The sequence below is a fragment of the Sturnus vulgaris genome, chromosome 4, assembly GCF_052056855.1.
Source record: "Sturnus vulgaris isolate bStuVul1 chromosome 4, bStuVul1.hap1, whole genome shotgun sequence".
NCBI classification, from domain to species: Eukaryota; Metazoa; Chordata; class Aves; order Passeriformes; family Sturnidae; genus Sturnus; species Sturnus vulgaris.
In genome coordinates, this window is record NC_142246.1 from 60,729,155 (window position 1) to 60,746,891 (window position 17,737).

At 40.0% G+C, this 17,737-nt stretch overlaps 1 protein-coding gene across 5 annotated transcripts in view; it reads right to left on the reverse strand.

Moving 5' to 3' along the window:
- The window catches only part of ZNF827 (zinc finger protein 827), a 99,119-nt gene that overhangs the window by 46,009 nt on the left and 35,373 nt on the right, over positions 1–17,737 (reverse strand). For all 5 annotated transcript variants that reach the window (XR_015803347.1, XR_015803348.1, XM_088164079.1 and 2 more), the window contains exons 4-5: positions 14,462–14,945; positions 2,748–2,981 (exon numbers count right to left, since the gene is read on the reverse strand). Coding sequence is in view for 3 of the 5 variants with exons in the window: in XM_088164079.1 (XP_088020205.1) it covers positions 2,748–2,981; positions 14,462–14,945 (718 nt within the window). In the remaining 2 variants the exon portion in view is untranslated. The remainder of the gene's footprint in view (positions 1–2,747; positions 2,982–14,461; positions 14,946–17,737) is intronic.

A 17,737-nucleotide genomic window follows, 5' to 3' on the forward strand; every position in this document is an offset into this window, starting at 1 on the left:
AGAGGATAACAGCAGCATGCATGCCAGGAATGCAAGAATCACAACACTTATGTTGGAAATTCCTTCCTGAATTAGTATGTGATGCAGGTTTTGGTGATTAGTATTACACAGAAGAAAGTGAAAATAACAAAGCAAGAACACAATCCATTCAGTCCTTACCAAGCATATAGAGAATCTGGAAGGACTTGACTTAAACCCAATTATAAAATATATCAAATCTAACAAGGGCACTTGAATGAGGATTTCCCACAGAGAGTAAAACATCAAGATATACTTGTTCCAGTTTTCTTTTTTCTTTCCAGTACCATGAAAAAGGAGGAAGCTTGTTCTTGATTTCCCTTTAATCTCAAGATGTGGCTCAGGAAGAAATGTGGATGTCTGATCCCTAGAAGTGTTCAAGCCTGGGCAATATCGTCTAGTGGAAGATGTCCCTGCCCATGGCAGAGGGGTTGGAAGCAGATGATTGCTCTCTACAGCACCCTGAAAGGAGATTGTAGCTGGGGAAGCCTCTTCTCCCAAGCAGACAGCAACAGGACAAGAGGAAACGGCCTCAAGCTGCACCAGGGGAGGTTCAAGCTGGGCATCAGGAATAATTATTTCACAGAAAGGGCTGCTAAGCATTGGAATGAGCTGCCCAGGGAGGTGGTGAAGTCACCAACCACAGAGGTGCTCAAGAAATGACTGAAAGCTAAAACTTAAGGCATCATCTTCTATGATTCTATGAATAAGTGGCTTAATTGTTTAAGTAAATCCTAAGTCACCAAAACCAGGCTGCAAAATTGCTTACAGTAGGTTGCAAAGTCAACAGTGATATAGGAATATTCTACCAGATAAAGACTCAAAAAAACCCAAAATAAACAACAAAAGAGGCTGATCATCTTAAGACTTTCTTCTTGTAGCTGTCCCACATTAAACTGTATCTCAGTGTTTTCCTCTCTAGCTTCTGCCTTAGATGGTAATTCAAGGAAGTGCAAGTTGAAAAGTGTCTGTAACAAACCGGGTGTAACTCCACCCCTGGCTGATGTGGGAATAACGATGGCAGCAACACCGACTCCATAAATCCAAGTCACTCTTCACACAACCTAATCTATGGATTAGCCAAAAAAACCACTGTCAGCAAAAACTGCTCGGTCCCTAAGAGCTTGTAAGAGAAATGTTACCCTGGTGTATTTCTTACTACAGCCTTTAAAGCCTGGGAGGTCCCAACACAAGCTGAAGACCTGACCAAGATTTAATACACGCTGGATTTCTCTCACATAAACAGGTATTTAAAGCAAAAATATACCAGGCAGCAATGGAGCTATTTAAACATAGCCTGCTCATGCTGGACTCCAGACTGACAATCCAGAACCCCTGTGTTTCTGAAGTACCTGACAAAACATTAAATTACTGAGCTCTTTCTTTATAAAAATAGTTACATAAATTTATATGCACCATAGCATTCATGAGGCTGCAAAGTTTTGTTACCAAAACACTGCAGTCAAACCAGTTACCAGCAGCAACTGTGAATTACACCAATAACCAAGTGTTTCGTATTTGGGAGTCTGAGAAAAAAAAAATCTGGAAACTGGTGCTCTGGTTGGCTTTTGTACTTGGGAAAATCTTTTTGCCATTAACAATTAATTAATTAATGGCCCATTGCCATTAACATGGAAGTCTCGCAAATCAGTGATTCAAATTCTTCTGCAAATTAAAGTGTGGAAGCTTAAACAGGAGTGAATTAATTACATGTTTTATGGGGGAGATCCTACTCAGCTCAAGTCTTTCAGATACAAGTTTGAGCTCAAATTCATGGCTGATAGTGTCCAATCAAGACACCTGATTTAAGGTAGGGTTAACAGGGATTTCAGAAGTTACTAAACCTACAAAGTATTCCCACCAGCACTTCTTGCATGACTTTGGTATAATTAAAAAAAAAATCTTGTCCAGTTTTGGAGAAGACCTAAAATCTATCAGATCCAATTCAGGTGCAGAAGCACAAAACCCAGCCTGCCAGACTGACTTTCATGGCTTGGTCCTAAAAATTCATCTGTTAGAAGTTCAAAGCCTTTTCATCATTCACTTAATCTGATCCTAGCAGAAAGAATTCAACCCTTTTACTTTCTCTTAAACCTTGATTCTGACAGGTAGAGAAATTATAATTAGCAGAACATACATTTTTATTTGACTCCCTCCAGCTTTATCTATATGTGTACACTGCCTACTTGTCTGGCAGAAGAATCTATCACTGAGGCAATGGAAGCAAGTTCAAGTGGTCTTGCTGAATGCAGAAAGCAGGCTCGGTTTACACAATTTTTTTTAAACAATGTATCTTGTAATTTTTGAGTACAATGTATCATCAGAAAAACATAAAAGCTTTAAAAGTCATGTTTTATAAAGCTATGTCAGGTACAGTAAAGTACAGAAACGTTCTTATGATGTTAATGAAGTGACACATGTGAATAAATTGTTATTAACATAGTTTCATACATTTTAAAAATTACAGTACCTAAAAGCTTTAAGGCATCATTTCTTTTGACTTATTCCATAATGATTAATTTGAAAAATCAGAGCAGAGATAATTAGATAGTGTGGTTACAGACCAAACTGAGATGTTTCATGTACATGACACTTTGCAGACAGGACTTTTCAATCGTTCCTTGGCTTGCTACTAAAGCTGAACCTACCTTCTTGCAAGGTAACCTTGCTAGCATACACAAAGAAAAAAAACAATCCAGAAATTCAATATTATTAAATGAAATATGTACCTGAGAGCTTCATGAGGAGCTCAGATGCTGCCTTGACTGACATGTCCTGCCTCATCACGTTTGCCTGTGCTTCTTGTGGCTTGAGTTTCTCTTCAGGGACGCTTGGAGCTGGGGCTTCAGGCTCTTGGCTGAACACATAGCTGGGCTGAGACACAGCTGAACTTCCAGCTTCTTCATCCTTAGGCTCCTCTTTCACCTTAAAATTCGGAGTCAAGGGCTCTTTTTGATTTGCAGCTGAGAAGGAAAGAAGTGAGACTTAGTGTAATCCTGGAACTGCTAGTAACAGGAAGAAACCATAACCTAAGAAATGCTAAAGCAGGTAATGGAAGCAGACACATCCAACTCTGCTCAAAGATGCTTCAAGGGACAAACAAACTTCTACATCGTTTCTACAAAGGAGCAGTTTTGAAACACAACAACTGCATGTACCAAAGCTCAGAAGAACATCCTCTCACTATTTTCCCCCTACTTCTCCTAAAAGCTCTTCCCTCATCATTGGTTTTTGGGTTTTCTACAGGCTTGGTAAGAAGTTTAAAACATCATTTCATGTAAGGGCAAATTTGGCAAAGCCTATGTGTATGACATGCTAAGGTTTTAAAGCATGGAAAAGAGGCAAGAGATGAAGAGTAGGAAGACAGAAAACCTAAGAGGGGAGTAAAAGGGAAAAGATAGCAAATTCTTAGGTCCTAAAAGCTGCTATATTAAGAAGAGAACTAAGAGATTTCCAGAAGAGAGCTCTGCACTGTTCCAAGCTCTATATCCAAGAAAGAGAATAAGTTAAAAATATTCCTTTCAAATACTCCTCCTAAGCAGCTGTACAGCCTCACAGGAGGGTAAGGAGACTTTGGGGAGCTGCTTAAGATCTACACACTGAGCAATGCCATTCTTGAAGGGTCTTTCTGATACCCCCTGACAGCAGCAGTACCTTTGCACAATGTTTGATTAAAAGGATAAAACCAGAACAGCTCTTAAACAATACTTCCAAGCCCAGCCAACACAAATTCATGGGCAGAGGCATGACAAGCAGAAAGCTAAAGAAGTTACACTATTTTTCACGTAAATATATATATATATTTTTATCTTTAACTATGAAGAGATACTTCTTTTCCTGTCTCTTCATCACCTATTCTTGGCCAAAATATCACTTTAAATTCCCAGTAATACACAGCAGATGATTCACTGAGTACCTTTAACTTTGGCAAGTTTGTATTTTTCCCACCTCTAAACTTGTGTCTCCATAAACACGGAAGTCACAGCATTGAGCCTGACAAAATCTGGCTACATTTACCTGCTTTATTAAACCTTTGGTCTACTTTCTCCAATTCACAGCTTTGTACCTTTTCTCAGTCTCCTCACTTTTTTATTTCCTCACACACACTCCTTCTCAGCAACTCCCCCAAAACTTTAAGAAAGCCCAAATTCCTGCATCCTACCATGAAGTGCTTGCCATCTCCCAGAGACCCAAACTCCAAAATATGAGGTAAAATTGTCATTTTTATCAGAATTAGACACTGACATTTGCTACTTTGAGTCTTTGCTCATTTCCACACAGTTCAATTTTTTGTGTTTGTCTTTGGGGGTGTCCTAATGAATTTAATGCTACTGCATTAAGTTGCAACACAACATATCTTTCCAATTTATATTTCAGAGTTGTTTGGTTTTCCTCCTTGTTGGTTGGCAAGCCACTACCAAAGAACAGGATTAAGACAAGTGGTATAAAGAGTGCACACATAAGCAATGTGCACATACACATTAGCTCTATTCACTTCAGAAATTCTGAATTACCTTATATCTGGAATTTTTAACATGACCCATAGGCACTTTTACCAGCAGTAGGAATTGCTTTTGCATTTTTTATTTTTTAAAGAAGAGCAAAGGCAGAAATATGAAACACTAAAACATGTTTTAACCCATAAAAATACAAGTTAGCCAACCCAAGCCAACCTTAACTTTACTGAGGTACTAACACAAAAATTCCATCTATCTTCTTGATCCTGGCCTCAGTCTATTCTGGGGTTTGACCTGGAGTGATGAATGGTCACAAAAAAAAAAAAAAGAGACCCAAACTTTCTCTGATGAATTACCTTCTGCTGTCCTTTGCTTTTAAAACCTGCCATTCCAGCTGCTATGCTGATATGAGAAATGCCTCCACCAGGATCTGAGTGCAACCGAGAGAGAGCAGTCTGCCTGAACTTTCAGAGAACATTAGGGAAAGAAAAGGTCTTTTGAATTTATTCATTTCAAAAAGGTATTAATTCAAATCTGTCCCAGAAAATAAAGGAAGCATGAGCCCGAGTGAAGAGGTAAAGACAACCCACTGAGAACAGCCATTAACCTGTGGACCCAGCCTTGTCTCTGCCACGAACCAGGGCAGAAACTGAGCCAGGTAGAGCAAGCACTACAGGTTGGGTGAGCCTATACTCTTCTACCATTTAAAATAGAGGTGATATTAAACTTGCATAGATCGGTGTAAGTTTGCAATCATACACCATGGCAAAAACACCCATAAACAAACAGAATGTAACAGAATTCATGTAATATCACAGACTTAAGCAAGGAACTTATTACAAGAGTTAGGTGCTATAGTAGGCAGTGGCAGACGCTTATTGCATTATCCTACAACAAGAAAAAGGATCAAAAGGAAGGCTTTTGGAAGAAATTAGCATTTTTAAAAACCCTCTTATCACCAAGGCAAAAGCCAGCAGCCAATGTGACCCAGTCTGAGGGCAGGTGTAAGGTGGTGCCTCTATGCTCTTCATCCCAGGGTTTCTTCAAACCCTACTAAGATGAAGACAAGTTCTAACAGCTCAAAATTCAAGGCAGAACACATCAGAGTTTAAATAGTTTAGTGATAGTCCAGTTCTTGGCCCCTCAATTCAGGAAGAACACTGAGGTGCTGGACTGAGTCCAGAGAAAGCCAACAGAGCTGGTGAAGTGTCTGGAGCACAAGTTTTATGAGAAGTGGCTGAAGAAGCTGGGGATGTTTAGCCTGGAGAAAAGGAGGCTCAGGGGTCACTATTACCCTACAATTCTCTGAAAGGAGGCTGTAGCCATGTGGAGGTCAGCCTCTTGTCCCAGACAGCCAGTGACAGGGCAAGAGGAAATAGTCCCAAGCTGCACCAAGGGAGGTTTAAGTTGGACGTCAGGAAGAACTGCTTCCAGAAAGAGTGATTAGACATTGGATTAGTGATTAGACATTGGAATGGGCTGCCCAGGGAGGTGGTGGAATCACTGTCCCTGGAGGTGCTTAAGGAAAGACTGGATGGGGCACACAGTGCTGTGGTCTGGTTGACAAGGGGATGTTTGGTCATGGACTGGACTCAAGGATCTCAGAGGTCTTTCCCAACCTGACTGATCCCATGAAGTGATAGATCCCAAACGAACCAGGTTTCCCTCCTTTCCTCTGTACATCTTTCCCTTTCTGTCCCTAGCCCACTCGTGATCCCTCCTGCAGTGACAGAGCCACTGCCACCTCACACTTCTGAGCCATCATTCAGGGTAACAATGACAAACAAAACCATGTTGGTAACAAATCTACCAGCACAGCATCAGACATAATCTAAATGAGCTCTTCATGAGATATGTACACTCTGTGTGTTCACAATACTTCACCAATAAAACATAGCCAGGGTCCCCCAACCCAGAGGACGCCCTGAAGGTGTGTCTTTGGCAGTGTTACAAGAAGGCAAAGAATCCCAGACTGCTGCTCTTACCAATGTCACTGATTCTGCCTACTCTAGCTGCTTTGGAATTCATAAATTAATTAAAGAAATAAGACTCTACTTCTTTCCTAACTGGCAGCACATTCCTTAAACTGATGATGTTTTCTAAAAACCAAACATTTAAACTGTAGATAAATCACAAAAATAGAAGAGTTATTTGCCTCATTTTTCTTCCCCCAGAAAATAAAAATAAAATCAGACAACTACTGGGTCAGTTTCAAGCCAGTTGCTACAACTAATAGGGTTTTTACTCCTTGAAATATACTAAAGCAGATTCTAATGTAAATGAAGCCTAAAACAGAAGGACAAATAAAAAAGGGCAGGTTGTCTCATTTATCAGATGCATACATTAAATCTAGAGGGGGAAAAACCCCACAACACAAAAAAGACCCCTTAAACAACAAAAGTCCCCACCACTCTTGTCCCATCTTGGATCCACAACTATGGAAAAAATTGGTAACACATGGGAAATAGCAAGTGTGATGCATCCACTAGTCAATTTAGGGAAAACAATAAACAGATGTAAGAAAAAGTGTAACAAATCAGGGAAATAAAAGTCTACTACGACTAGTTTTTTAAAATCCCATGACTGAGGAATCCCTAAAAAAAATCAGAACTAGACAAGAATTAAAAAGAGTATGTTGAAGATTATTAAAGTATATTTGAATGACAACATTATTACTCCCCAGAAAGGAGACTATCTTCTATCTACATAGAAGAATAGATACACACACATATCCTAATTTGTATTTAATTTACATTCATTCTGAACAGCAGTGAGAACAGAATGATGTGTTGTCTGCAGACTGAGCAAAAAAAACCCCAGCAATTTAATTTTGAAATACACAGCGAGGAAACAAAACAAACCCACGTAGAAAATGAAACCAACAGGCAGGAATCTCTCAAGCACAGTGGATAATGCTCCATTTGTTCCATTCCATATCCAGAAAAAACACAGATCAAAGAATATTCCAGACTGCTGATTTTTATCTTCCTGGCAACTGGAACCATTTGAGCCATTTGGCAAAAGTAGATGACGAAAGTTATAACACTTTCCTGAAACTGCCAAATGCCACAAGAAAAGCCTTGGGCATCTGCCACTAATCTGAAACACTCTGATAGAAGCTGCTAACTCCATCAGTCCACTTAAGAGGATTTCTAAATGCTCAAAATGTTTATAACTGAAAGAGAAAAAATGGGCTGATTACTTCCAAGCCAAGCTCAATGTTACAAGTTACAATCAGCAAGAAGCTGGTCACTGCTCCATCTGTCTGAGAGGAAAAACAAGCAAAAAATCAGAATCTACAACAAAAATTCTGCCATAAAAAAAGACCATGAGAAAAAGCATCCATAGAGTCTGTGTTGAATGGAACTATGATGAGCCTTCCATCCCAGATGGTAAGCTCTGAGCTGTGGTGATTAAAATGAACCAAGGGCCTTTGACAGATCAGTTCTGCAGTATTTGGAGGACACAGTCCCATGACAGTGAGCATCACATCACCCTGAAGGCCCCTGTGGCCAATAAAGGGTGTGACTTGGGTCACCTACTATTTTATTCTCTAGCAATTGAGATATCCAGGAAGGAACTGATATTCTGTATGGAGACCATGGCTTGTATTTGATGACATTCAAGAACTGGGAAAGGGGCACAAGCATTGCAGAAGCAGCCCTCAGTGAGCTGACTGCTTTGCAAGAAAAATCTATGGAATTGGAACCTGTTGGAGAATCTCCAGACTAAAATTCAATTGGGCTGATAAATTATGTTCATCTTATTAAACACAGAGGCTGCATACACTCTGAGTGGCCCAAAAGGAGAAATACTGTTCTTCTGGCACGACAGTCTAGCTGGTCTATCATTTTCTTTTAGTGCCTCTTGCCCTGGAGTATTAGTAAGACCCAAGGCACTTCATGCTACCTAACCTTTCTAGGAATTCTCAGTCAATTACACCCGAATTTTAAAGCCCTCTACTCTGCCCTTGGCCAAATAAACAAATCTATAGGGCTATAAGGGACAGAAAAGGCATTATCAAGGAAAAAGCTACTTGTGACTCAAGGGTGCTCACAATCATGTTTCTTTTTATCAAAGCAGTGCAATAGCAGAATAAACAATCACAAATATGATGATGCCATGACTTGACACCCCTGGGCTTCAGGATTCCACTTAAAATATGAGGTCTTCCAAATCATATTACTTAAGTACATTAAAAACTGTGAGCACAGGTTAAGAAAGGCTAGCTAACTAAACTGATCTTCCTTAAAGCTGCTCTGTGTATAGAAAGCTGGAGTCAAGCACAATGAGATATAGCAAAGGAGAATGACCAGTCCTGCTATTGTGCCCTCAAAATTTCCCCATGCTCTAGTCCAATTGGAATGGAAGAATCAGGCAAATTGCTAAGGCAGGTGCAGAACCACACATCCCTCCCAACATCCCAAGGTGTCTGCTATGCAGCCAAAGCCCCACAGACTAAAAACAAGGTTGCAGCATCTGCCAAGACCATTTCCTCCTTTCCAGGTGAAAACCAAAACCACAGCAGAAAAGGTAAGATTGTGAGGACACTGGAGAAAAGAGAGAGAGCAGTGAAAGGAACAAGAAGGAATTTACTGCTGATGAGAAAGAATTACTTGCAATATGGGAATGTCTTCTCTCTACAAAGAAGCAGAAACAGGGAAAAGAAATATGACCAGACCAGCCTTTATATTTGCTTAACAAAACAAAAAACAAAACAAACAGAGATGATTGAACTAACAGTGTTTTCAAATCCCATTTTGGATAGATGAGAGAGAAAGGCTCATGAGCTCGGACTTCTGCCCAGAGTAATAGTGTATTCAGGGAAACAAAAGAGCCATCAGCCTAGTCCAGTCCTATACTCCAAATGCAAGGGTTTGTGTAGACATTAAAACTAAATTCTAAGCACAGACCTAGTCCAGAATCATATTGTTGGCTTCTTTTAAGTTGTATTGGACTGAGTACACAAAAAAAAAGGAGTTTGTTATTCTGCATTTTAAATTGGTGGATTAGGACTTTATCTTGCTAAATTCTACATGTTCCTTCAAGATGTAAAATGCAACAATGTGATTTTATGGATGCTGGGAAATTGTGGATACAAGACTAGAAATTGCTGAAAAGAGATTATAAAGGTGACGATGTATCACTAGCAAAGATTAGAACAAGATTTTATTTGCCCAAGTTTTAAGTAGATGTGCTATTGCACACCAGAATTTTACTTTAAACTAAAGGTCTATATGGAAGCTATGAAAATGAAGTCTGGAGAGACTTCAAAGAGAGAACTTGATGACATCAGGGGTATTTACACTGACAGCAGCATTATGGAATTCACAGTATTTTTAAATCAAGGACATGGCTCAATAATTGCCAGTCCTGCACACTTACATATTCTAATTGAAATTTTACATTCTGACATAAACTATGAATCCCAAATATAGACAGCACGTTTTTTTCTTTGGAACTTGCTACTCAAATACATCAATTATGGCAATTTAATTGGATATGCTTTTATTTTATTAAAAATAGCTGTTTGAAGAGTTCAAGCCAACCAGTTTGGTACAGTCAATGGCAAATGATAAAACATTTCAAATTACTTCTGTTACCTTTAAGGACCACAGTAATTTTCAAGAGCCAAACAGAACAAATAATCTAAGTGATTACTTAGCTTTTCTACTAAAGTGCTGTATGTAGCTGTCTGATGATTTACTCTCTCATTATTCCATTAATGGAATCAGCTAATAAAACACAAATGAAAAGCCCAAATATTTTGGACAGTCACCAAAGTCTCATGGTGGCTTTATTTCCCAAAATAAAGACCTGACTCCTCACATGACAGTGACAACAGATATGACAAACCGAGAGAAAGCAGTTTTTAATTGGTTTAACATGGCCAGCCCCAAACCCTCAGCATTTTAGCTCCTTCCTCCTGTCTTTTTTTAAAGTTTTTCCATGAAAGTAACTTGGGGCACATAAAAAGAACAGCAGAGGCAGGGCATACTTGATACCACTCCACAAGATGAAGAGACCTGCTTGCTGGAGCAATGCACTTGTTTAAACCCAGAGAGGTGGGGGAGAGAGGCCAGCAATGAAGGATGTGTACCAATTACTGTTTCTACACAGAATCCCATGGAGAGCAATAGTGCAAGAATCCCATTCATTTTGTTGGGATTCATTTATTTCCGAATGTTAAAAGTTACTGCAGCACATAACGTAGGCACAGTAATAACATCACTAGGGTACACTGGCCATTGTGGTTTGGATCATTGTGAAAGAATTTTTTATTAAAAAAAAAAAAAAAAAACCACCCCAACAACAACAACAAAAAAATCCAACCAAAAAAACCCCTCCAGAACACCCAAGTCTGAAAAGTGGGTAGAAGGACACTAGTATTTAAAGAGAGGTGTACAAAAATCAAATACTCTTTGAATCAAGATATGATGCTGTTATAAAGTTTCAAAATGGAATTAATGGACTGGGGGAGGAAAACATTCTGACAAAGCACTGGTACTGGAAAAATTTAAAGCAGACCTACTGAAATCAGAGGAGCAAGATTTGAAGGTAAAAACGTGCCCATGCTTAAATATTCTCTTTATCTGTTGAGTCACCTGCTAATTGTCTTTACAAAAAAATCTGAATAAAGTTTCAGAGAACTCTTTTAAATTTCTTGTGAATTTAAAATCCTCTCCTACCTTAAACCAGGACCTTAAGAATTGAATCTGGAAAAAATTTTTTAAAAATCAAGATTTGTTCTAATTCTTAAGATTTATATTTGGTGATTTGTGTTATGCCTTATTTCATAAAACACATAAGTAAAGATCTTTCTGGCAAGCAATGGCACAGAATTGGGCATGAAGTGGTCTTGAAAAGGTCACCCACACCAGTATTTCTCAAACTCTTTAAACCTAAAGCCTTCCCTGAGCCTTTCTGAAAAAAAACCGAATGGGTGTTTTGAGCAGTGTCACCATAATTCATCTCTGACCTGCTCCAAATCAGGTCTAACTTTGAACATCTGTAAATTTTCCCCCAATCTGCATCTCTACAGCTTGCTGCTTGTTTTTGTTTGGATAACATTTCTTGCCACTGCTTATGACATCCTATGGTCCACTGATTGAGAGTCCATCTTACTGCTTAATATGTGACCAGCCATATCTGACAGGCAGCTGTTTTTACACTTCCACAGTGGTGGAGATGCCACAATCTCTCCAGCCAAACTATCCTAGAGGCATAAATACCCTCAGCTTGGGAATGATTCTCCTAATACAGCGATACAATCCTTACTTTTTGTCCTGATTACATTGATTTTATGATTATATACTATAATCTCTGTTCTCCTGGAAACTTTGCTAAGGCACACAGAAAACAAAGAGGTGGCTGCTGACAGCCAACACAGCTTCACCAGGGCAAATCGTCCCTGACAAATTTGGTGGCTTTTTATAGTGGGGCTACAGCACTGGTGGACAGGGGCAGAGCAGGCTTTGCCAAGCATTTGACACTGTCATATGTGACACCCTTGTCTCTAAACTGGAGAGACATGGATATGATGGGTGGACTTCAGCAGGTTTCCCATGAAACTGGAGGTATACAGACTGACACCAAGCAAGAAGAGGTGCAATAAACACTGGCAAAAATACACAAAGCAATAAACACGAGCAAAAATAAATATTCCTTTAGAACATCAATAGTCATGAATAGGAATGAATGCCAAATTCTAAAAGTGTATATATCTATCTACTGCTTCTTTCCTAGCCACAAGGCCTGTCAGAGAAGAAAATTAGATTGTTTTGACATAATTTGGTCTCGAAAAATCTGTGTTGGCTGTTTCAATTGGCATATATAATTTGAGATGTCAAAAGATTTATATCATTGGAAAGGTAGGGCAAATAATTGAAGTTCTGATGGGTCTAACAAGACTGTCGTAATAAAGAAATCACTCAAAGGAACTTTGCTCAGCAGAGCTGAACCATCAAAACTGCAGGTAATACTCAGCCAACTTGCTAAAAGAGAATTACTTTTACTCTTAAATTTATGCACTCTGCATAGAGGAAAGCATGAACCAAATCTATGTAACACAATATAAATCTCAGAAGTAAAGAAATTCCCTTCCTTCTGACATTGCTCTTCCTGTGCAGCAAACTTCGTGACTGGCAGTACATTTTAATCCAAATATGCGCACATACAAAATTACAGATACATCTTGCTCCCCCAGCGACTTTATAACATGTTGCTAGGTAACAGTGCATACAAGTCAGGTTTCAAGACCTTTAGTAAGTCACCATAAAATAACTGCATAGGCCTTTTGCATGAATAATGTACATTTGTATCCTTTCTCTGATGCCAATAGAGCACACACTGAAAACATGACCGTCTGCCAAACTGTGAACAGCTTCCCATCAACTGCTTACATGAAAAGCCACACGCCAAATTGCTGCACGTTCTGTCAGCTTTCAGGCTTTCCCCCCCATCCTGCACGCTGCTCTCATTCCTGCTCCATGCAGCCATCACAAGGAACACCCTCCCCAGGCCAGCCCTGCTGATGTGCAGAGCCTCTTCGTGCACAGCAACCCGAATTTAAGATGGACATTGGAGCAACAACATGTGTGGGACAGCTGCTGGACAGGGTAAGATGGATTTCATACCGAGTCCAAATTTGAAACTCAAGTAAAGCAATGGAGAAGCAAATCCAAACAGACTCATCCTGCCCGCTTTTTGTCAGTCAGAGTAATAATTTATAATAATTTATATTGACAGATATTTAATATTTTTTTCAGAGGGAGGTCCTGTGGCTTCTTCCAACCAACACAGCAAACCATTTGTGCCAGCCCAATTCAGCTCCTGCTTGCCCCCAGCTGTTTTCTCTTTTCCTGGCTGGCTCCATGAAGCCTCAGTGTTGATGTCTTGTATTAACCCATTCTCCTCATTTCCTCACTGAACTGTGACCCCAGAGGTACAAAGATCTGGGAAGATGAGGAGAGGAAGGTTTTCCTAAACAAATGGCTGTGGTTTCACCAAGGCTGGGCATTAAGACAGAGCTAATTCCTTAGTTCATCTGACAATAAAATTTGCTCAAATACAACTTACTTTCCATTTAAAGGAGAAAGCTGACTATTTTCTGTTGTAATGATTATCTCCAAAACCTAAAACTTCCCAAAGGGACAGACCTCCTTGTAAAACAGAAGCTCCTTGAGTGACATTTTTCCTGACTTGTTTCTCTTCAAAAATTCAAGGCCAATTTCAAAAACATTTGGCATAGAACACACCCCCAGCATATCAACTGTTCTGAAGTATTCAGTCAAATCAATAAAGAGCACATAAAATATAACAGATACACCCTAAACACATCCTACACTTCAGTCTCACATATGACTATAATTCTTACAGCAATAATCTGACAGTGAAAAAACACTAAACATGTTTGGCATTAGATATGAATTTCAATTACAATAATAATAATAATTTTTAAAAGCTGTACATGAATCTCTAGGATTGCTCTTCTTTTAAAAGTGTTAGCAACAGAACCCAAATGCAGTAACACTCACACTTCACATGCATTTACTACACAGGCATCAAATACTACTTGGAAAGGAAGGTGAATACTTTATTGGTCCTTTTTAAGAGGTGGGTAAAGGCAGAGAGCTTAAGAACTGAATATTTGAATACCCTGGACACTTGGGTGACCCTCAGTGATTTCAAACTAGAACTACAGGTATTCAGCATGCCTGGAAAATGCACCACAAAGAGATTTGCCAAGGTAAATACTAATGAATGGGAAAGCCTGGATAAACAGTTCTCACTCTTAATCCCAGCAATTAAACAGCAAAATCCCTTCCTCCTCTCACCGCTTCCCCTCTGCCCTCCACCATACACCTGTGCTATCAAGAGAAACAAGAAATTGTAAGTTCAGAATCTACAATGTTTTGCTCCTAGCAATACCAAGACAAAGTGTCTCCTAGCCCACAAAGGAGCAGCCAATGCTGCTGCTCAGTTACCTGATAGCTTCATAAGAAAATCTGATGCCATCTTGACAGAGATGTCTTGGCTGAATAGTGCTGATGCTGTATTAGCCACGAAGTCAGGGGAGTCTTTCAGCTTTGTGTTGTTTGGGGCTCTGTCGACAGTGCTAAGCACAAAAGGTGCAGCTGAGGCGCCAGTGTCGTCTTTGGGCTCTTCTTTCACCAGCAAAGGTGGAACCGCCCCACCAGGCTGCCCAGCAACATCGGGGGTTTTGGATACAGATGCTGATCCTGTGAGGTCAGGCCCTGCTCCTTCCCTCTGTGGTCCTGGGCAGGAGTCACTGTTTAGCTGTGGTGAGCCCTTCACCTCAGTTTCTGGCATTTCCTCCTTCACTTTAGACTCTGTCCTGAGGAAATGTTGATGGCAGCGCATGTGGAGTTTCAGGCTGAAGTGGCGGGAGGAGGTAAAAGGGCACAGCTGGCATTGGAAGGTCTCACCCCTGTCTTGGTGCTGATGAACCTGGTTCAAGAGGTGAAAGATAAAAGCATGTATTAAGCCAAGCAATTAACAGAATTGCAGAAATTTCAAGTCTGCATTTTCTCACTGTTTGAAAAAAAAACCAAAAGAAAATATTAACTAATGAGTGAACTCTTCATTCTAATCACTTGGAAAGTGCTCAGACCCTAAGAACAGTAGGATTCTTTCACACAAGTCAAAGAATGTAAACATCAGACTCAAGTGAAAACAAACAAAAAAATAATAAAAAAACCAAGAACATCTGTTTCTGCAGCTTGGAAATTATGAAGTCTGCTTTAGATCAAACAGTCCTTACAATCAGATCCTGATGACCTGTCAGTGCATAAAGACTTCCAAACTATAACTAATAGATTTCTTAATTAAAAAGAAACATAACTCTGTGCAACCTAACTAATAAAAATTCTTCAGAGCAACCCAGCAAAAAAACCCCAAAAAACAACAAACAAACAACAACCCAACCAGCACAGCAATGTCCATCATTGATTTATGTATCATTAGAGTCAAAACATAGCACCTGGCAATACCGAGGAGCTATTGAAACAGTTTGCTGCAAATTAATTCTCCCAGAAAATAAACAGCTCTTTTATGATACAATAGAAACACGAGAAATGGTGTCTGCCATTTATTGTAGTTTATCAGTCAATTAAAGATCACAGTAAATCTTACCGTCCTCATATTTTGACTGCAGGCTCTTTGTCACAGAGCCTGCATGCCCCAGTATGAATACAATGCCTGCTATCCTCAGGCTCCATCCCGATTACCTTTTAGAGGGAACTCCATCCACCCGTATGTAATGGCTCACGTATTATATGAACAGACACACTCATTAAACTATATAAGCTACATACATATAATTATACAATTTCTTGCTTCATACAGTCCTCATTAAAGAGAAGGAACAACTGAGCCCAGCATAATAGCAGCAGGGCTGTTGAAAAATCTTTTTGCTATGGCTTCGCAAATAAATTTTATATCCTGACAGCAGCACTCCAGGCTACTCCCTGCAAAAAGGCTGGCAAATACATACATTTGTTCCTTACTAATGGATGAACATGTGATCAGGGCACACTGGCACCAGCTGAGCTCCACACATTCGCTTTCACTTGTGAGTCAAGTTGGTTGGAAACATTTCAGTGAGACAGATTTTTGTTGGAAAATGGCAATTTGTTGAATGCAAAATATTTCACCTGAAACATGGAGAGGTTTGATGAACTCTTGGCAAACAAGGTGTGATTCTCCAACCCTACTGAGTGGCACTCCTCCTTCCCCCTGCTCCCTGGGCTTGACTCAGAAGTAGCCAGCTGTGCCAGGGATCTAAGGCTTGCTGCTACTGCCTGGGAGTCCAAAAACCCTGAGGGCTGCAGATTTACACCAGGGAGCTTGGAAAATGTAGCTTTAGCTAAGGCTTTCAGCTCCTGCAGAGCTGAGATCTAGATCCTGAGGTCCTGGTGCAGAGACTGCAGAGCTCCAGGGTAACAGCAGCATTTCCCTAACAAGGCTCTATCAGGATTCGGGCTGGAGTTTTCCATGGTTGTAGACCTGGCCTGATTGATTTCCTATATTGTAAGAGGAACTTAGTCACAAGCTCAGATCCAGGATTTCCAGTTCTACACAACCCTTGACTCAGGCCTGCTGAAATGTGAAGCTGGGGGATGTCCCTCTTTTTGTACTTTTTGCATTCAGTGAAGACACATTTCACCAGTGCTCGGTAACTTTTCATTCAGTGGTTCTTTGGTGGCTCTGGAGTGTTAGACAAGATAGCAAGAGAAAATTTCTCTTGGCCAGAATGACATTCTCAATACTGTCTAAGCATGACATTTACAGACAAAGCAATTCTGGAATCTTATAATTGCACCTGACAATGACAAAAAAAAAGAAATTAGCTAGTGCTAACCTAACATATTTTAAGCAACCTTGCAGAAGAATAGCATCACAATAAATTCTAAATATTAGCAGGTTACAATGAAAATGCCAACCAGATTGCTTGTCTACACTACTGGGAGCAGGATGGTCTGTGAGCACAGCAGTGTGTGAGCACTCCTCACAGAGAACACTGAGATGTACTCAGGGCAGCAAGCACCCTCACCATGGCAACTTTATCTCTTACACCCACAGATTCTGTGTGCCAGGGCTTCTCTCCAGGATCCCCTTCAATCAGCACTTCCCTGCCTATGTGTTTAACCACGTCTTCCAGAGGCCCTTATCACAACCATCAATAGGATGCCTTCAGAAGGCTGTCACTGCTGCAGGCAGGTGACAGAGCCTGGGTGGGAGCCCACCTCCTCTCCCCGGGAGTATGGCATGCCACCCCTGCAATATCTTTTGAGAATGGATGAAAATAGGAGCCACTGATTAATTTGATTTGAAATTTCTTCTCCTGCCCAAAGACAGTCACTTCGTCACCAATGGGTATCTCATAAAATAAAGAATGTTTCTAACTCGCAACCAAAGAATGACAGAGTTCAAACCCAAATATTTTGAGTATTGAAAGGAAATATTTTAGACCTAGAAAAAAAAAACAAAAACCATCAAGCCAAAGATTTAGCCCCCAATGTCCACAGTCAATTCCCACCAGATTTTAGCTTTTATTTTATTTTCAAAAATAAGTAACATTAATTTCAAAATTTGAACACTAAAGCTAAGCTAAAATCCCTCTAAAGGAAAAACTATCCCTTATTTTCTCATTCAACAGCAGCTAAAAGAGCCAAGAATTGCCATTCTTTGCCATTTGGGGGGAAAAGTCAAGGCAGCAGCTTCTTACTGCAGAATAAGAA